This window comes from Trachymyrmex septentrionalis, unplaced genomic scaffold (genome assembly GCF_001594115.1).
Source record: "Trachymyrmex septentrionalis isolate Tsep2-gDNA-1 unplaced genomic scaffold, Tsep1.0 scaffold37, whole genome shotgun sequence".
In the NCBI taxonomy this organism is placed as follows: domain Eukaryota; kingdom Metazoa; phylum Arthropoda; class Insecta; order Hymenoptera; family Formicidae; genus Trachymyrmex; species Trachymyrmex septentrionalis.
Genome location: NW_017305536.1, coordinates 8233534 through 8254906, shown reverse-complemented (window position 1 = coordinate 8254906; position 21373 = coordinate 8233534). Strand labels below are relative to the sequence as shown.

Sequence of the window (21373 nt, the reverse complement as noted above, 5' to 3'; positions counted from 1 at the left end):
TTATTCCTGTTTCGAATATTTCCTCTATTATGCATAGACATTACGATAACCTTACCTTTATAACGTTTTTCACTATAAACTAGTGCAATATTGGTGCAATTAAGTGCAAATCGGTTTACATATTTTCGGTGTTAATAAATAATTTGATCCTTTTAAAATCATTGTGACAACAAAGAATATGTAATTAAACCGGTTAATTTTATTAACACTGAAAATACGTGAATTAATTTGCATTCAATTGCACTCAGTGTGTACTAATTCTTCCAATGAAAAAAACGCTAATAGCCGCAAGAACAAACCTAATGGCAAGTGCACATACAGCATTCTCAGCTGGGTCACGTTCGACGCAACAATTGGTCGGCGCAACTGGAAGAACTGGAAACTCGGTACGTCCACCAATCAGACGTAAAGTACTGAAACGATCGCGATGCGCGCCACAACATCAAACATCTCGACGAACTGCTTGTGCTGCGGTCGAGATATCTCGTAGCAGACGACACGCCGCGCGGATCGACTTGACAGCTCACTCCGTATTTTCACGTGTCCCATCGCGCATCGCGTTGCGTAACTGGAGTCCGACTTCCAGGGAGGAGCTCCCTTTTTGCGGTGAGTAAGGAACATTTACGTTACATTGGCGACGAGGATATCATTTTTATCGTTGTCATCATCGGTTGCGACGATCGACCGATCGACGGACGACAGACAGCTGATCGAATGCGACGTGCAGACGCAGGCAGGAACGCAGGCTGTTTTGACATCGCCACGGGTAGCCGTTTGCAATCGTTTATCGATGGCCAATTGGCCCCTGCCGGAAATCTTTTTCCCCAGCCAATCGTAGCCGCTCGCCGCGATCGGGACCGGAAATCTGGCGCAATCTGTTACAACACAATAAAAAGCGCTGTCTTTTTCGCCTCCGCTCCCAATGTCGTCGTTTCGTCGTATTTCAACGCGACGCAATCAGACGCAATGCGACGTAGCGAAACGGAACTTGGAAACGACACGATGAGAACCGTCGTGATTTGCGTCTCATGTTTTAATATTTAAACGCCATTTCCGAACGACGCAATACCTCGATCGGTTATGAACATATATACATATATTGTACATATATATTTACGATCCGATCGGACCTTGAAACGCGTAATATTTGCGCAAAAGCGGCAGTACGACTCATAAAACTGATCGTCGACGAGACGACAGATAAGATACTTTTATCGTTCGAGGCACGAGCACGAAGCGATTGCCGAAAAATCGATGTTTCTTCCATCAGTGCGGTGGACTTAGGAATTCGCGTTATCTCGAGAACTCGAGTCGGATAAACAGAGAGGCCTCAGATAGATGATACGCGCATCTCTTCCAATCGGTTTTACTTCGCCGTAAAGGTAAATGATGACAAAATTGTTTCGTGCGAACGTCATCAATTTCCAGCGATAACGCGCACGTAAGAATAAATACATAAGCGCGGGTTACATAAATGGCACGCGCGCGCGAAAGGTACGTCAGCGTCGCGCGTGTATTACGCACATATCATTTTGTTTCTTTTTTCTTTTTTAAATGGAGAATTCGATCGATCGATTACGCGTACGGTCTGCCATACAGAACTTCAGTAACCTCGGAAAAGCGGGTTTTACGTAAGCGTGCACGGCGGCCACCAACGGACAGGTTCTCGCTGGCCGCCAGTAAAAATGTAAATTTAAAAAACGACCAGGCAAGATGGCGATTCGCGCGCCACGCGGTTGAAGCGCAGGAGCGGCCAGGCAGTTTCCCTGGACCCTGGATCCGAAGGGAGAATCCTGCGCATGCGCGCGACAAGGGGCTGATGTCTTCTCTGTATCCTCTCCCCGTCGCGGGGGAGAAGTAACTTTTAATCGTTTATTCGGTTTATTTTAAAATTTTCTAATCCCTCGACGCGGCCATATTGGCCAGTGATGTCAGAAGCGAGAAATCATGCGAATTTTTTTCCTTGCGCTATATATACGTCGTAATAAATTAGTTCCTCGTTCACAATATAATGTCATTCGCGTTCGATAGTCATATTGGCTGGGGTGTCCCCGACCTGGTGTCATGATCGAACAGGGAGTGGAATTTAATCAAAAAAGTTTAACTGTAAATGGGAATGAATAGAGTAAAAAAGTTTATATGACACTATATACATTCTCGTGAAACATGATTTAAAAAATTTTTTTTGAAATATTTTATATATTTTGTTGAAAAGTAGTGTTCTTAATATTTACAAATATTTCGTTTAGTAATTTAAATGATTTTTAATTGTTTTATGTAGTGAAACGTTTTATATTTTTTATATTAATTTTGTGTTAATTTTTTATTAATTTTGTATTAATACTGACGCATAATATTAATGAATTAAAAAATTAATAAATACGTAATTAATTTTCTAATTTTTACTCATTTTTCTCGAAAACAAGAATTCGCATAAAAACTTTGTTCCATGTTTTCTATTTATTTCATCATCTCCTTTTACGACCAATTCAGAAATATTCAATAGGATGAGAAATATGAAAATAATCCCATATGCGTAATCAGTAATTTATTGATTCGCTCTGACAAATTGATTAACTTTTTTACGTGTGCCATAAAATTTATATTTTAATGTAACACGTAATAATATTTTATAAGCTTAAGAGAGTAAGAGAAGGATGGAAAAAAAGACATAGGTAGTACACAGAAGTCAATCATCTCAAGGATATGTTATCATGATTTTATTTGTCACTTACAAGTTCACTCATAAGTGACAAACAAAATCATTATGTTATTCTATGATGGGTAATGTGACATTGTTCTATCTTTGTTACTTACTGAACGTCAAGAAAAATAAAATAATTCTTGTGTCGACTTGTACCACTAAACAGGAAGTAGCTGATATTATTGTGACAATTTAACACACTCTAGGCCTGTACTTTTTCCATACTTCAGAATTGAACTTCTTTTAAATAGTTCACCTTTCTTCTTTTCCTTTTCACATTGGAAAGAAAAAGACAAAAGATGAACCCTACAAGAAATTCAATCCTAGGGTATAGAAAAAGAACAGGCTTTCTATGTTCTATCTAGGGAGCGCATATGAATTCATTGTATCTCTTTCCCAGTACCCTGATTTATCATTTTTAACGACAGTGTTATGGTATTCCTGTTGCGCAGTTTTTCACCACATATAATGCGCAATATAATATAACGCACGTGACAATACTAATAATGTTAAAATCAATCGAAATAAATAAAAAAAAATGTAATATCAATAATAATATAATTTTGCATTCAATAATATGAAGATATATTAGAAAAAAATAGTGCCGTCAGCAAAATTGGTATTTTTAACAGAATATTTTGTCTATGTAAACAATAAATGTAGTTGCTTTTATCAATATAAGTTTCAGTTTTGTAAATAAATATTTGTTAATTAAACAGTAAGTTCACAAAAACAAATTCTTATTTATCAATACGGCGAAGTAAAATTTTATTCCTAGCACATAAACCATCAGCTGTTTTATTTTTTCACAAAATTACGAAATATGTATGTTTCATAGAAAGATATATTTTATCATCGCAGTCAATTTTATAATATTTTTTATAATATATAAACATAAATATCGAAGAAAACATTACATGTGATAATTGCTTGTGAATTTGATTTTTTTTTCTCAATATAGCTTAAAGCTGTCGAATAAAAATCGAATAAAAATATTTATTTACCAACTAAACTATTTAGTTAATGTAAAAAAATATTTTTGTTATCTATAAGGCTGAAAAATGTAGCAGAAGTAATTAAGTTCGTTGTTCGGCAAAAGAAAATATTTGGTTGTGCGTTAAAAAAATGTTTCAACTAATGAGTTTCGTTGAAAACACTTAAATTTTGTTTTCTTAGTGTAATGTAACACCACAATATAACATTTACACTGTTGAATACAAAATTATAACACTGTTACGTTACTTTTAATAATTTTAGTCGATGTCGAGATTGAGGAATTACAGGATCAGGATAGTGTTGCGTTCAGAAATTTCGTCCAGGTATCATTTTTGATCCTTGCATAACATTCTATGAATAACAGAGATAAAATGCTATATTCTGAATTCTTGAACGCACTTCTAAGAAAAAAAAAATGCGATAAATTTTCATTGAGCCCCAATGAAGCGCCTTAGCGTAGCGCGCACCCAAGTACAGCCCTGACGCAGATAATCAACGGTGATTGGTGCGCGCGACAAGGCACCGCACGGCGGCGGTGGCGGCGGCGGCGGTGGCGGCGGCAGGGGGGAAGTGAGGTGCTTCTCCCTCGCGTAGACTGGCGACAGGTTTCCGAACGCAGCGTGTAGCGTGTACGGGCTTCCGCTGGCTGTGGCTGGCTGGTCCCCGCTGATCGTGTGCGCGCGCGCGTGTATCGTGTGCGTGTCTGCTGGTGTCTGCATGCCTGCCGTTGCCTCGTTATCTCGCCTTGGCTGCGCGTGCTGGCATTGCTGGTTTGGCACGGCTGGCTCGCTGGCGTGTGTGACATTGGTGACGGGGGCGGAGCGTTCTGTGGCCACCCAGTTCTAGCCAACCCGTGGCTCGACATTCCTGATTCCGTCGACTCTGCTACAGTGCGCGTCCCGTCTCGATCGCGTTCGGCGTGAAACGTTTTCCCCTCGTTGCTCGACGATCGTCTAGCGAGTGTGTGTGCTTGTGTGTGTCTGTGTGTGTGTGCGCGTACGTGTATATGCGTACGTGCGTTACAGTGCGTTATACCACACGATTCCTCTGTGCGCCGTGGCGCGGACTCGCGGACAGCCACGAACGCTCTCTCATTCCTCCGCCTCACTCGGCTGTTCTGGGCTGTTCTTCGAGCCCAGTGTCCGTGTCTCCCGTGTGGCGTGCCTATGCGCTACGTTCGGTGTGTGAAACGATAAAACGAAGGAAACATCTCGTCTCGTTTCGTCTCGTCTCGTCGCGTTTAATCACGTACCAGCAGGCCAAGAGTAAGAATATCCGAGCTAAAAAGGATCGCGAAATCTCGTCATCGTCTCGTCATTGTCGCCGCGATGCCTTGGGCGTGTTTCTCCCGCATTCAGGTAAATAGCAAAACACTCGATTCGCAAGTGCACTAAACAGTTTTCGAATCGAGTTCCTTGCCGAGAGGCATCAGTGCGTGGGGTGAACGGAGAGAGAAACGGGTGGGAGGAAGAGCAAAGAGGCGACGGACGTAAGTAGGTACATACGGCAGTGAGAGGGATGGGCGAGGTGGGGTTAGGGGGAGGGGCGAGAGGGAGAGGAGGGAGAAACGGGGAAGAGAAGAGGAGCTCTACGAATAAGGGCGCCGCGAAGACGGAAGGAGGAGAGAGAGTGGGCTTCTCTTTTTTGGAGGATTTCAACCTGAGGTCACGCACGGCGGAGCGAGTGAGGCCGAACGCGTGCGGGTCAGAGTAGGACGAGGAAGAGTGGAAACCCGTCCTCCATTGCTCGATCGTGAGAGAGCAAATGGTGGCTCGTTCCATGAGTCTCTTTGTTACGTTACAAATACGAGTTTCAAGGAGCGAGAGCCCCTCTGCAACAAAGCGTTGCTCCACCGTTGCCGCCGATGGCTGTCTCCGTACTCGCGAGTCGCATCTGTCGTGACTGAGTATTCTGAGTAATCCGTCAGGCTCGCCGTCGAGATAGGAAGAAGGGACCCCCCCTCCCCCCTCCCACGCTGTGATGTCAACGGCACAATTTCGCGTCAGTCAGTGATACCGAACGGACGGCCAGATAGACGGACTCAGACCAAACCAGACTAGTCAGCAGTCGTTCGACCAGCCAACCAATCAGTTTAGCTAGGCCAGCGAGCAAAGTAGCAGTTGTAGTGTTTGTTATGATTCTCGGTTCGTTACTATCTTTGCTGCCGCGTGGGGGGGAAACGTTAATTGCGTATCGCGCCCCGCGGCCGTTTTATTTAGTCACGCTCTTGTTATCCGAGCGCATATGGCTCGAGCTGAGGCATCAATCCTTTAATTTTCTCTTTCTCTTTTTCTTTCTCTCCCTCCCTTCTCTCTCTCTCTCTTTGTTTCCCTCTTCTTGGAAATCGGGCTGTCGATATCGCTGTTGCTATTCAGTTCGTGGCGTTGCAGCGAACGCTCGAGGTTGACGATGGATCCGCGAGGTTGCATTTAAGGAACATGAGGCATTTAAATTTTTTTTTTAATGCGCTCGATTAAAAATCCACGGTTCCAATTTTAACGATGGTCATACTGGTTGTCACGCGATAAAAAAACGACCTATCCGTTCCGCATGTCCGTCTATCTGTGCCGTCCGTGATTTTCGGGAACGAGTGATAATGGAAAGTAAACGAACGCAACGGGCATCTGTTAATGTTTTTCTCCAACAAAGGGGGGGCAGGCCGCGACGGACGATTCGATCTGATTCGTACATCCGATTTTTTTTGTCTTTCTCTAGCGAGTGCGCCCAGCTCTCCATTATTGTGTGTCGCTTTCGTTGTTACGCATCGTACTTATACGCGAATAAGAGTGTTACGTAGTAACTTGCAAGTAGAGTTCGATGGTACTTAGTCATCTTGAAAGATACAAACTGTTCTTTTTTTTTTTTTGTAAGGATTGGATTTTTTGTCGTTCATTTACAGAAACCATTCTAAATATTAACTTTGCACGTACGCGCGCGCGATATATAGGTATTCCTAAGGAACAGGATTGATATATTTATTGTTGGTGTCACGGTTTATTTATATACAGAATATTATCCATTAATTTTGCACTTGTATATAGGTTTGTTCGCGTTGCTTAAAATTCCCGAAAAATTTATACTTAAAACAAAATAAACATATTTCGGATGTTGAAAAGCGAAGATAAGTTCAAAATATGCAAGCAACGCAAACAGATCGTATGAATAATGTTAAATCTATCAAAATTTTCAAAAGATTCTTTTTTGCCCAAGGTTATTCTTAAGAATATGTATATTTGGACTTTTTACACGTATTCTTATGTGTTCTTACGAAAAAGTAATTTATGAGCTTTTTCTACTTTTGTGTGTGTGTGTGTGTGTGTGTGTGTGTGTGCGCGCGCGCGCGCGCGCCCGTTCCTTCCAATGTAGATTAACTTTTTAATCTGGTTCAACTTATTCTTCATTCTTTTTTAATTCTTAGAGCTAGGCAAAAATAAAGAATTAGACCAAGATAAAAAATAAACTATCTACATTAATAACACAAGTCATACAAATATCATTTTGTCTTTGTTACTTATGTGGAATGCTGAAAAAGATAGAACGATGTTTTTGTCAACATGTTTTACAAATACCTTTATGGATTTCACTTTTCAACAAGTGATACAGATGTTACAATGTAACACAGTGAATTATTTCATCTTATTTAATATTGATAAATAACAAGTAAAGATTTACTGTTCTTATTTAGTGATACAAACGTCATTTTATCTTTCTTGGCTTCAAGTAAAAAGAAAACATGTGTTATCTGTCTCTTACTGAAAAGCACCTTATGTTCTAAATAGTACAGTTATAAATACGTGTAAATACAGATGAGATAATTACCATATTTAGATATGTTATGTAATTAATAGTGTGCTGTGGTTTCTCTTTTACAGACAGAATAGTGGCATGAGTCGATTAATCTATGGCAGATCAACAAGATCAGTTGTCATCAGGGGGGTCTGTAGAGAAGGCCAGTGCTTCAGCAGACACCTCTAAGTCAAGGGGGAAAAGCTCTAGTAGTGGCTCGAATAGCTACAGAAAACGACAAAGTACTGGTGTGATCCCAGATAGCGTGGAAGAGAAGAGGCGTAGACAGACCACCAGTGACCTGCAGACATCTCAAGTGGACAGTAATACACCGCACACACATTCGATTGATTCTTCCAAGGGAGAGGGCAGAATCAGAGGTGAACGAAGAAGTCATGGAGCTGGCTTAGAATCTTATTCAGGTGATTATAGGATCGAACAAAGTAGGATATGCAATAACCCAAACGCTTTATGAGTGCTTTCCATTTGGTGACAAAAAGTTTATCTTTCTTAACATTTAATGAGAATAAAGACAGAACGACTTGTGTCACCAAATGGAAAGTATTTTATAATTTCTCTTTGGAATGTAATTCCAATATTGTATCACCTGTGCAATCTTAGTTTGTTATTACATGATAACATATAAATGGACTTGTTTTTTTTTTATTTTTTTTTATTTTTTGTTTTTAAATATATTTTGGTACTCGAATTCTTTCAAATCCTTTATTAACAAATCGATTTATATGACCGCGTTGAAATATTGCAACAGAAACCGACTGGAGGTCTCATCATAAGATTCACCAAGTCAGTTACAACAGTAGTAGCAGTACAAGAGTGCGTAGTGCAGCGAGGACGAGTCTACCAGAGTCAAGTTTAACACCTACCGATTGTGTGGCATCGCGAACACGTTCCCGTACACCACAGAATCCTCAAGCATTGACACAGGGAACTAGCAGTTACGATTTGTCACTGCCCAGTGGATACGGTAGCCGAAAGACAAGTACCTACAGCAACTTAGTAGCTTCATCGAGTGCTACATCGATCACTAGTCATCCATCCACATCGAGAGGAAGAGGAGGTTAGTGCACATTTTTCTAGCCGTTATTGTTGATCGTAGGATTGTGATGTGTGATTTGCGTGAAGATACAATTTTGTTTTGAGATTGTTTACATCTATAATGACTCTTAAAACTGATATCAAAATTTTAACAAGTACTTGTATTAACAATTCATGCTATGTATGTTTTATTAATTATATTTTGCTCTTTTTTTTTTAATTTTTTAATTTTAATGATGAAAATAAAAGTTTTTTAAAATTGTTTAATTTATAGCATTATATATCATAGAGTTCTAAGATTTAAATTTTAATAAATTGATATAATAAACTTTGATATAATAAACTTTTTTTTTATTTTATGTTAAGAAAATTTGGATATGATAGAAGAAAGCAAAATCAATAAATATTTTACAAATAATTTATAACAAACATTACAATATTAGTTAAAAAAAAATCTTTCTAAAATGTTTAATTATGAATATATTATAATTATTATGTGTAAGCAATGTTAATTACTCTATTAAGTATTTAAAAGAATTTTCTTTTGTAGCTCTGATTGTTTTATAACAAAAAAAAAACAACGATAACTAATTTAATTCTTTAGTGTAAATTTGATTTTTTAAACAATGCATACAGAGAGAAGAAAGAACAAATTGTATAGCTAGGTAATATGTTAGCTTTACATAAATCCAAACAAAAAGCTCTTTATGAAATACATATCTCTATATTTACACATGCAATTTATCTCTACTTGTTACGTTTCTATTTGTGTAACGTTTGCTAATTTGTCAGCAGACTTGAAAAATTTTTGATTTTTCGAAATATAAAACAGTATACAGAAATATATGATACAGAACTCGTGCGTTTTATTACGAGTTTTGATCCACTATCGTCAGGTCAGTCGTGAATATAACGAGTCTTGTGTGTAATATTTGTGTAAATGAAAGGGAGTGATTTGGCCAATAAGAGGCAAAGAAAGTGTGAAAATGTTTCGAGAGATAGGAATATAATAAAATTTAGAAAACGCAAGCATTATCAAGATAAGAGTCATAGATCAGACTGTATCATTAGGCCAGAGGATGAGCGAATGTCTGGAAGGATTTGTGTCTGCTGTCAAAGCACTTTTTCCAATATCAACACAAACCTACCATCAAGAAGGTAAGCTTAAGGAGTACACACTCTTCGTACCACATTTTCTTCCTTCCCCTTATTTTCTCTTATAAATTCGCGAGTAGCTTAAATGTACATCCGAGTCATTGAACTCTCCATTCTGAACTTATTCTCTATACATCCATATGCAAGTATCATCATTTACTGTACTTAATATCAGGTAAACTTCTGTATCAAACTCATTCATGCATGATATTAATTACGTAAATATAATTAAGGGAAATACAATTCTATCCAACTTCTATGATACTTATATTTTGTTAAATCTGACAATTACCACGAATACGGTAATTAAAAACGCATCATCGTGACTTAAGATAACGTTAAATTTAAATCTTTTTTCTTACACACACATAATAAGATTATATTAATAATTTATATATAATTGGATATATAAAAATTAGAAAGATGTATTTTTAAATTTATTATAATATAGAAATTTATAGATATTTATTATAATGAAAGAAAAAGTTATCTTTTATATTCAGAAGTATATTGTACAAATATCGTGCTGGAAGTTTATGAACTATTTGCAAACATTTTCGTAAAGTTATCTAACATATCATACACCACATACAATTATATATAAATCAAATAACTTTTAATTGAGTAAAATATTATAAAAGTTATCGATATCGAAATTATTATTTCAGTTTTTATATTATTTTAGTTCTAATTTAGAATAATATTTTTTTTTTGTACAATTGGAATCATAATATACGCAATATTACGAATTTATTTTTAATATAACAATTCCAATTTTTGTAATAAATATCTTAAAATTTGAGTGTTTATTCCTTATTTTTTTCTATTTCTTTATTTTTTTGTATCGCTAATATCTTATTGCTTTCGAGATAATACTGGTGTCGGAAATTCTGTGGATAAGCAATTTTTTCTGTGGAATTCTGTATATCATCATGAGGTTAAACTGATCTTGCTTTCGTTCTTTCAATACGTAATAGAATTTATTGAATGTAGTTAATACAATGTACATTCAAGTACAATTGTCTTCGGAAATTTCTTTTTTCATGTCGATATTAGTATTCTTCAAACTGACATATTCTATAGCATTTTGTCGCAGAAATATCATAAGTTGATATTGCTTTAATATTAGAAACTTGTAATTAATTCATTCTGGTCTTTTAAAAGAAGTTTTCATCTTGAAAAGAGTCATCTGTGAAAGATGACTTTTATTATGTAGTAATATCTTTGTTATTGGATATTATCATTTACAATCATTAATCTTCTCTTTTATATTTACTAATTGGTTGTTATGCGAGTTTTTTTTAGAGTTAATATGAAATGTATAAAATGTTCCTATTTTAGATATATTTAATAATTCTGACAGTTTTCAGCTAAACTTGCAATACACTGAGCGATTAAGTCCAGTATAACGATCACGTAAGGTAGAAACATGAAAAGTAAAAAAATGTTTATCATTGAAGCTAATGGAGGAATTTTTCACTTTTCACGTTTTTGCCATAGTAGAAAAGTTATCTGGTACCTAGGTATAATTTCTGATCTCGTAAAATTCAATGTATTATCTCAAAAGATAATTTTGTTTTTTTTGTTTTTTTTTTTTTTTTTTTTCAAATCCGTTTTAGTACAATTTGTACCTGCTCTAGCAGCTATAATACGTATCTTCAAGATTTATGGAAATGGGGATGACACGTACTGTCTTTTCTTAACGCGAAGAAATCGAACAATACCATGTCGAAACTTGGGTCGTTACAATACAACATTATTGAATATAATTAGTGTTTTGTACTACCGATGGCAGAAATTAAATGTTTTTCCTTCAGATAACAAATAGAAATTGCTTCTGTTGCTCGATGAAAGTTGCTTGTAAATTACGAAATTGTTAGAATTGTTAGAATGAAAATTATTTAAAATAGGTGCATATAATCTTTGTGAATTTACATTTTACCTATCATAGCTGTTGGTATTTAGACAATACTTAATATTACGATCTCTAATTTCTGTGAGAAAGTTTACAACATTAAATGTTGTTAAAACTGTATGATTTTAACTAAGAAGATTCATAAACTGACCAAAAACAAAACAATTAAAGGAACATAAAAAAAACCAATTAAAGGAACAGTTTTAAAAAACTATTATGCTTGATTTTATATAAAAATATTTAATAGATATTTTTACAATTGACAGGCAAAATTGTATATAAAATTGCATAAGACACATCATGATAGAAATCATACATCACTTATAATGAACTAACTTGCGAAAATGTTTGACTTTTGTAATTGTGCACGGGATAAGAGTCATCATGTTTTCTTTTTCGTTTTGAAGATATTTTACGTGTATCGAAAGTGTAAATAAGAAATGTTGCATATATGTATTTATACAGCAACTTTGACATCCATATATAAATAACAATGTACGCAGTGTTAGACAGCCACACGCGACAAGTTTCAACCTAGTCTTTACCCTATGTATCTCAATGATTGTGTGACATTTGGATATTTTAGATTCGAAATCTCACGGCGGTGCGACCTGTAGCGCAACGAGTAGCAGCACGAGTAGTCAAGTCCTGGGTGTCAAGTCCAGCATCAGAGTGGGTAACGCAGCAAGTAACTCTGTGGAGAGTGGTGGGGGGGCGTTGGCACATGACGGGGCAGGCACGAGTGGCATCGCTTCAACAGCCACTGCCAATCCACCTGTGTCTGCCACCGTTTCTGCCAACCCTACACACCCTCATTCTACACACAAGCACCTGCTACGCTCTCGCGCGAAAGCTACCGGTGAACAGCCGAAGGAATTGCCATCTAGCAACAAGACTTCGGGGAAACATCACAAGAAAGACACTACAACGGGTTCCTGTTCGAGTTCAAGGTAGCCAGTCAGAGATACTTTTCTCTTCTAATTCAGTTGCGAACTTGACAAGAGATCTTACATAATCAGTTAACAAATTATAATAATATCTCTGGCTGGCATTGTTACAGACATCGCTCTTCATCACGCGTGAGGAAGCCGGTGGTGGAGAGCGGCTCCGGTGGATTGGGTAGTGTAATGTCAGGCAATGACTCTATCAGCGCTACCTCCGTATCATCCTCTATTCCGAGCAGTCAGTTAGTCTCAACCACAGGTGAGGAGGAGTCAGCATCAACTGCGACATCCGCCACAGGTTAAATGCTATTGATGTCTAAGCTTAATAGATATTTAATGCTTGATCAATTTTGTTGTACGATGTTAGATCGCGTCATTCAAAATTTCGATTTCCTACTTGCACGCGAAGCTGGTGGAGGACCATCTGGAATGTCAGGAACGACAGGTGATAGCGAAAGCGATGATGGAGAAGTTGGACGATTGCAAGCTTTATTGGAGGCTAGAGGTCTACCGCCTCATGTGTTCGGTGCATTAGGACCGCGGATGCAACACTTGCTTAATCGAAGCATGGGTGCAAGTTCCGGTATAAAAATTAATTCTTTTGTCGATATATTGTAACTCTTCTCTCTCTCTCTCTTTCTCTTTCTTTCTCTCTCTCTCTCTCTCTCTCCCTCTCTCCCTCTCCCTCTTAATAGAGACAGTTCACAATTCACGCGTTGTTTGTGAATCGATCATAGTTCTAATAAGTATAGACTATACACATTCCTTGAACTTAACATCTGTGCTCTGTTAGAAAGAATTGAGTCATATCTTTCTTTAGTTCACTAATTTAGAAATAGAGAGAGCGATATGATTTAAGCTACCTCACTCTCTAAACCAATGACAATTTTATAGACATGCGCAGTATATTTTTATTACATTCATGTTTGTGACAACCATGACTGGTAAAGACTTTCTTTTCTTTTCTTTTTTTTTTTTTTTTTAAATAAAATATGGTGTTTCTTTTTAAATATAATATATTTTTAATACTTTAAACATACTTTTCACAATATTAAAAACACGTGTTTAAAACATGTTAAAAACATCGATTAAACATATTTTAAACTGTTTAAAACATGTTTTTTACCAACCTCTATGACAACTTATAAATAATCTTTAATTGTACGACACACTTCGCTTCTATAAATAGCATGTCGAAATATCGTTTATTCGGTATACTGATCTTTAAACTAATTTGCAGCTGCTAAAGCGCAACAACTTCTAGCCGGTTTACAAGCTGTTGAGGATGAGGGAGAACAATTGCAGGCCGTCATGAACATGGGAGAGATTCTTGTAATGGGCAACGAGGATACTCTAACCGGTTTTCCTGTTAAACAAGTGGTGGCAGCTTTAATTAATTTATTGGGAATTGAACATAATTTCGCGATAATGACCCATGCGTGTCGTGCTCTTACGTATATGATGGAGGCGCTGCCACGGTCGTCCACTGTTGTAGTGGATGCGGTGCCGGTGTTCCTACAAAAACTCGAATCGATCGAGTGCATGGACGTAGCTGAACAGTGTTTGACAGCATTAGCCATGTTATCACGTAGACACAGCAAAACAATTTTACATGCGGTATGTACACATGTTCTAAACTCGCATATATTTCCTAACTTGCATATAAAGCAATTGCATTTTTTACTCAATTTACTCATATATCTTCCTTGCAATAATTGACTTAGCTCATAATTTTATATATAAGAATTTTTATTACAAAATTATCGAAAGATTTAGATTGTTACTTGAAATTTTATATTCTATGTCAGAATATCATGACTTTTGATGACTATATCTGATTTTATTGCATTTTATATTCTTAATATTTCTAAAATTGTTTAGAAAAATAATAATTTTTATATTTTCAAAGTGGAAAATTATATATAAATACTATTAGATATTTCAAATAGAATAATTTAGATCTAAAATTTTTATTGGATACACGGTATGTTTCTCTGATACAGGTCGTTCCATCTTGGCATTCCATAGTAACAGACAAAAGGGTAGAGTTATGTCGTGTCACCAAATGGAAACCATGTATAACATATATAGGCCGAGCATATACTATATGCCAAGTATTTGCTGGTGGCCTCTCGTGTAAGAGAGAGGAAACACAATTCTCTTCTCTCTCTAAGATTGTTCTTTGTCTGTTAGAGAGAAGAGAGTTCTGAGTTGCGTTCCGTCTCTCTCGCATCCGAAAGCTAGGTCTCGCGCGTCATACTCGGTTTATCTATACTGTATCTATAGTATCCTTAATAACGAAGATATTTCAAATGTTCAAATTAGATAAAAAAAATTTCCTTTTATGTGATGCTTTGGAAACACGTGATGACTTTTATTACTTTTATTACAATTAATTAAAAATAAATTTATTATTTAAAATTCAATTGCAAAATCTTATTATTTTTCAGGGTGGGGTTTCAGCCTGTTTGAAATTTGTTGATTTCTTCAACATCACAGCACAACGTGCAGCGTTAACAATTACTGCAAACTGCTGCCAAAATCTTCATCCTGATGATTTTCATTTGGTAGTGGATAGTTTGTCATTATTAACGAGCAGATTAACGAATCAAGATAAAAAAAGCGTCGAGTGTGTGTGTCAAGCATTCAGTCGATTAGTTGACAGTTTCCAACATGATCCTGTAATGCTGCATAAAATTATCAATGCTGAACTCTTACAGAATCTACAACAGCTGGTACGAGTTTTATCAGTAAAATACTTATTGTTGTAATCATTTTTATTTTTGTCCCTACTGTTTATACATTATTCCATTACAGCTCATGATTACGCCGCCGGTTAACAGCACTAACAATTTCATAACTGTATTACGAATGCTCTCTGTGATATCAAATCGCTGTCCCGACTTGGCGCAATTGTTGCTGCAACAAAATATAGCTTTCACATTAAGTTATCTTTTAACTGGATCTCTGGAAGTTAAAACGGAAGACGTGGAGTTGGTGCCGCGTACACCGCAGGAGTGGTTCGAAATTACGTGTTTAATCGAGGAGCTTATGCCTCCGTTACCAACAGATGGAATATTCAGTGTAAATAGTTTACTCGAAAGGACCAGCAATCAACAGGAGACTGTCCAGTGGGAATGGCGCGACGAAAGACAATGTTCCCATCCGTTCAGTACTATAGATTCTAGAATTATCGAGGTAATTTCGTCGCTTTAATCAACGAGTGAATACGAAAAATTAATCATTAAATACATGTTTTAGATGGCGTTTCAAAATGGCGAAGATGAGATATGCCTTACTTCCTTAGGACGAACTTACACTATAGATCTGACTGTGATGAAACAAATTAACGAGGATATAGGAATGACAAGAAGTATATTTCGGAGAGTAAACGCCAATCCCACTGAGGGAAAGCGTCCAACTTGCTCATCTAGGTATAAATTACATTTGCGATCTTTTGAGATTACAAACAATTTTGTCGTTAATGCAGTTATATTATTGATTTCAGTATGGATGTTGTGCCTCCGGTAATTGAAACGAACGAATGGCTAGTGTCTTTTATTCGAACTTTATTCTCTGTACTATATGAGGTTTATAGCAGTTCAGCTGGACCCGCTGTAAAATGCAAATGCCTCCGAGCTCTTCTTCGTATGGTGTATTATGCTTCAACTGACTTACTTAAGGTAAAATATATATTAAGCGACAGTATATTTTCTTGTTTGTGACATATACTTTATGTACTAATGTTTTCTTTTGCACACAGGATGTTCTAAAGAATCAAGTGGTTTCGTCACATATAGCTGGTATGTTAGCGTCGCAAGATTTACGTATAGTTATCGGAGCTCTTCAAATGGCGAGTATCTTGATGAAGAGATTACCACAAGTATTTGGGGTTCATTTTCATCGCGAGGGCGTACTGCATCAAGTTCGTCAATTAGCAGATCCCGAAGTACCTCTTGGTGTTTCACCACCTAAGTGCCCTTCTGGTAAGTTGCTTTATTCTTAATGCATTTTACTATTCCATTACCAAACATATGTGATATACATATCATACTGGATCATATAATATTTTACATTGTATTTAGGTACATCATTACCAAGCCCACAGCCAGGTCCGTCTAATACACCACTTTCTTCCACCACAATGTTGTCTTCTAGTAGTGCCACGTCTCCAGTTGTCTCTCCATCTTCGAATGGCAACATATTGTTCGGCACAATCGCGTCGTCGTGCCAGTATAAACCAAATATCAGTGCTTCGCTGGAACCACACAGAACGGAATTAAACAACAGTGTAGAGGAAACAAGCGCACCGCAAAGTGCTCACTTGTTAGTACAAGATGTCTTCACTGATATATTTACAATTTTTTAAATAATCATTTATGGTATTTATATCGTATTTATAAATCGTGTCTTTCTATTTATTAGAAGGATTGGTGATGTATTGAAGAAAAAACGACAGAATAAGAAGGGTCGTTTCTCGAGATTGGGGGGCACCACCACACCGCAACAAACACAACAACCGGAGTCCCTGTTTACTGGTTTTACCCCGAAGAATAATCGATTTTTGGGAAATCTCAATCCGGCCAAATGGGGTCGGAAATCGTCCTCGTCCAGTACTAGCAATGACAAGAGAGACTCGAGCTCGTCCACGAATTTGTCAAAACCACCAAGTAATCCGAGCTTAACTGGTGGAAATCGGGATAAGGCAAAAGCATGGGTACGCGAGCAAGCAGCCCAATTTTTGGCAAGATATCAGGACGATGCACCTTGTTCGCATCCCGCCCTAACAGTTCTTGCTCGACTGACTGCTGCGATACAGCGATTGCAATCAAATGTAAGTGCATTAAGTAAACAATTTTATTATTATTATAAATAAAGGTTGCTAAACATTGGACGTTTTATCAACATTTATTCTATATCTTTATCTTTAAATAGTTTTATGTATAAATAGGATGATAAAAAAGTTTGACCACAAAGTTTTGTGTTTATCATATTATTAGTATATTTATGAAAGAATAAATTGTAGACAGAAAGAGAGAAAGAGAGAGAGAGAGAGAGAGAGAGAGAGAGAGAGAGAGAGAGAGTTCTTATTAAATATCAAATAATTAACATTCAAAATGATAATACATATTAAAACTATTATTTCTGCAGATTTTGACAATTCGCGCTTATGTTTACAGGAATTGGACGAAATGCTATCAGCACTAACAGAATTAAGAGACATAGTTCTCGAGAGCGATATATCGCCGTTTGAAATGAATTACAGCGGCCTTATCAAGGCTCTGTTGAACTACCTCACTACGACGGATGCACCGGGTAATCGTTACGACCGTCTTCGTATGTTTTGGAAATTGTTTGCGGAGTCTACCGTAAGTAAAATCAATCTTTTTGTCCTTCTTCATTTCAAATGAATATGTAAGTAATCTTTGTGATATAATTTATCCAGATGCAACAGAACAACGATATTATGGATCTTAATCCTGGGGCGTTTGGTGCTTTAGTAACGAAATTGAATAGCTGTGTTGCACAGCTAGAACAATTCCCGGTGAAAGTTCACGATTTACCTGCGGGTTCTGGCGCTGGCCGTGGCGGTACTAGTGCTCTGAAATTCTTCAATACGCATCAACTTAAGGTAACTATTCTAAAATATGTAAAATTTAATTACCACGAGAAAAGACAACTTTATGCAAACGTCGAAATATAAACCCAAACGTTTCATTGAATTGTGCAGTGTAATCTTCAACGGCATCCGGACTGTAATAATTTGAAGCAATGGAAGGGCGGTACTGTAAAAATAGATCCGCTTGCATTAGTACAGGCGATTGAGCGTTATTTGATGGTACGTGGATACGGCAGAATACGGGACGCTGACTCGATGGTCAGTGATGACGACAATAGCGAGGATGACATTGATGATACTCTGGTATATATCTTTCCAATGGAGTATCTATCTTTAGATTAGAGAAAACCGATAAAATCGGTGCGAGCGATTACATTTGCCGCTTTTCCTTCCAGGCGGCAGTTGTGATAAGCCAAGGACCGCCGAAACATAAACTTCAGTTTTTAATTGGCGACGTGGTCCTACCTTTCAACATGACGGTTTATCAAGCTGTCAGGCAATTTGGATGTTCCGGAGTGGATCACTCCGAGGCAGAGGCCGATAGTGAACCGCCACTTGGACACGATGCGGTATGGGTGCAAACCCATACGATATATTACAGGTATTTTTTCAGACATTTATTTCAGAAATTTTAAAGTATACTTAGAATTTATTTTGTAAAAATGCTACGCACTTAATGATATCACTGTCATTAAAAGTTACAGAATTACTGCTGATATCATTTTTTTTAAGAAACTTACAAGACCTTTGACTTTTATACTGATCCGAAAAGAAATATTTTATTTTTTCTGAACGCAGACCTGTACCAGAAGAAGATGCCGCAACCTCTCCAAAATCAGGGTCGAGTTCACAGGGTAATAGCAGGAAGGGAAAGGGAAAAAGTACAAAGATTAGTTCAAAGAGAAAAGAAGATAGTCTCTGGCTAGAAGGCATGATTCCTCTTCAACACTGTCCCCTCGCGCCATATCTATCTCCCACATTACCACCCTCAGTAACTATCACAGATGCCTCTCTCGATGGGTTGTGTCTTTTGCGGCTCTTGCACGCTCTTAATCGCCATTGGGGCATACTGTTCCCTCATCTAAAAAGCATGAGCCTGCTATCACCTCAAGACTTCATCAATAATAAGATCGCCGCGAAAGCCAGCAGGCAACTGCAGGATCCACTGGTGATCATGACTGGAAACTTGCCATCTTGGTTACAACAGATAGCATCTGTCTGGTCAGTAGAGCGAATAGCTCGATCATTAAAAATTTAATTTTACTAATTTTAGTATAATTCAAGAATTTATTTGCAATAATTAATTTCAATTTCCAGTCCTTTTCTCTTTCCATTTGAGACGAGGCAGCTTTTGTTGTATGCAACATCGTTTGATCGAGATAGAGCATTACAACGTCTCTTGGATTCCGCGCCAGAACTTTCAGGATCAGACAGTCAGGAGCGCGTTACGCCACGCTTAGAACGAAGGAAGAGAACTATCTCGAGAACGGACATTCTTAAGCAAGCGGAGCTAGTGATTCAAGACTTAGCCTCTAATAAAGCCTTACTTGAAGTGCAATACGTCAACGAAGTTAGTTGGTTTTTGTGTGCACGTCCTCCTTGGATTGTCAATCTTATTGCAAGTCTCTAACGTAGAATTTATATTACAGGTCGGTACTGGTCTCGGTCCAACTCTGGAATTCTACGCTCTAGTCTCTAAGGAACTGCAACGCGCTGATTTAGACTTGTGGCATGGCAGTTCGAATCCTACTGAAAACGGATATGTTAATTCCTCGCATGGGCTCTTCCCGACGCCAATCCCATGGAACACTAAAGTATCGCATCTAGCAAAATTGAAGACCAAGTTCAAATTTCTTGGGAAATTCATGGCGAAAGCAATATATGATTCCAGAATGGTAAAAATTAGCATATCTTATTCGTAAAATTTTTTTTAATCTCTTCGATTACGTTTTTAACATATTCAATTGTCTCTTTAGTTGGATTTACCATTTAGTTTAACCTTCTATCGCTGGTTACTGGGAGAGGAACATACTCTTACATTAGCCGACTTGGCATATGTATGTCCCGACGTATATCGCACTTTAAGCAAGCTCCAGGAGGTCGTGAGGAAGAAAGAAGCTATGGAGAAAGATCAGACGCTACGACCGCACGAGAAAGCGCAATTAATTGAGGCTCTCGATTTAGACACGTGCCCCATTTCCGAACTGGGTCTTGTGTTTGAATTACCGGGCTACGAGAATATCGAATTGAGGAAGGGCGGTAGCGAAATATCCGTTACTATTTACAATCTGGATCAATATATTAAGGTAAATACATATCTCTTTCTCACTCACTCTCGACGTTCTCTTTCGCCGATGTCGTTTGAGGAATCACAATGATCACGCAATCTCTGTAAAATTTCAGTTAGTGGTACACTGGTTCTTATACGAAGGAATATTCAGACAAATGGAGGCTTTCCGGGAAGGTTTTGAATCGGTATTTCCTCCGTTGCAACTGAGACTATTCTTCCCAGAAGAACTGGAAGCGGTATTTTGCGGTCATGCACAAACCGGCGGACAATGGGACGTGAAAACTCTTGCCGAGTGCTGTAGGACTGATCATGGTTATACACCGGACTCACGGGCCATTCGTTTTCTATTCGAGGTCATGTCCAAATACAACAGCGAAGAACAACGACAATTCATTCAGTTTGTCACCGGTTCACCGCGTTTGCCCGTTGGAGGTAGATACTTTACTATTCTCATTTTTCATTTGTGTGTTCTCATAAGCTAGAGAGATTAGCGGTAAACTGCATGCTTATATTTTTCAGGTTTCAAAAGCTTAACCCCTCCGTTAACAATAGTGCGCAAAACCTTTGATCCGTCTATGAAGACAGACGATTTTCTACCATCAGTAATGACTTGCGTTAACTACCTAAAACTGCCTGATTATACCACTTTGGAAATAATGCGGGAAAAGTTGCGGATAGCCGCTCAAGAGGGTCAGCACTCGTTCCATCTTTCCTAGAAACAGATGGAAAATCGGCACCTCATTTTCTCCTTCACTCTTACATTATCCAGACCGCGAATTATCCGAACTTCGTTTAAGATCTACGTGAAATTACGTATGTTGTCAGTAAGTAAACTCAACGTCGCGATGATTTTTATTCTTTATGTGAGTTCTTTTGAGGACTTTTTATTTCTTGAAACAAAAAATTT

The 21373-nt window shown here is 37.6% G+C and overlaps 1 protein-coding gene across 10 annotated transcripts in view; it reads left to right on the top strand.

The window, feature by feature from the left end:
- Window positions 1-21367, top strand: part of LOC108750605 (E3 ubiquitin-protein ligase TRIP12) — a 22026-nt gene extending 659 nt beyond the window's left edge. Inside the window, exons 1-25 of one of the 10 annotated variants that reach the window (XM_018490150.1) lie at window positions 484-606; window positions 7573-7908; window positions 8256-8564; window positions 9614-9700; window positions 12199-12562; window positions 12673-12815; window positions 12924-13139; window positions 13797-14173; window positions 15007-15291; window positions 15374-15754; window positions 15818-15990; window positions 16065-16239; window positions 16320-16542; window positions 16642-16882; window positions 16982-17390; window positions 17737-17925; window positions 18003-18188; window positions 18288-18479; window positions 18572-18777; window positions 18975-19397; window positions 19494-19746; window positions 19826-20071; window positions 20153-20482; window positions 20580-20898; window positions 20986-21367. In XM_018490150.1, coding sequence (XP_018345652.1) covers window positions 7602-7908; window positions 8256-8564; window positions 9614-9700; window positions 12199-12562; window positions 12673-12815; window positions 12924-13139; window positions 13797-14173; window positions 15007-15291; window positions 15374-15754; window positions 15818-15990; window positions 16065-16239; window positions 16320-16542; window positions 16642-16882; window positions 16982-17390; window positions 17737-17925; window positions 18003-18188; window positions 18288-18479; window positions 18572-18777; window positions 18975-19397; window positions 19494-19746; window positions 19826-20071; window positions 20153-20482; window positions 20580-20898; window positions 20986-21182 — 6231 coding nt within the window. In that variant the 5' untranslated portion in view covers window positions 484-606; window positions 7573-7601 and the 3' untranslated portion in view covers window positions 21183-21367. Of the gene's footprint in view, window positions 1-483; window positions 607-4341; window positions 5059-5385; window positions 5404-5782; window positions 5845-7572; window positions 7909-8255; window positions 8565-9613; window positions 9701-12198; window positions 12563-12672; window positions 12855-12923; window positions 13140-13796; window positions 14174-15006; window positions 15292-15373; window positions 15755-15817; window positions 15991-16064; window positions 16240-16319; window positions 16543-16641; window positions 16883-16981; window positions 17391-17736; window positions 17926-18002; window positions 18189-18287; window positions 18480-18571; window positions 18778-18974; window positions 19398-19493; window positions 19747-19825; window positions 20072-20152; window positions 20483-20579; window positions 20899-20985 lie in introns of those variants that run through there. The other 9 variants (XM_018490144.1, XM_018490152.1, XM_018490145.1 and 6 more) reach the window with 9 other exon arrangements.
- Window positions 21368-21373: the final 6 nt, after the last annotated feature.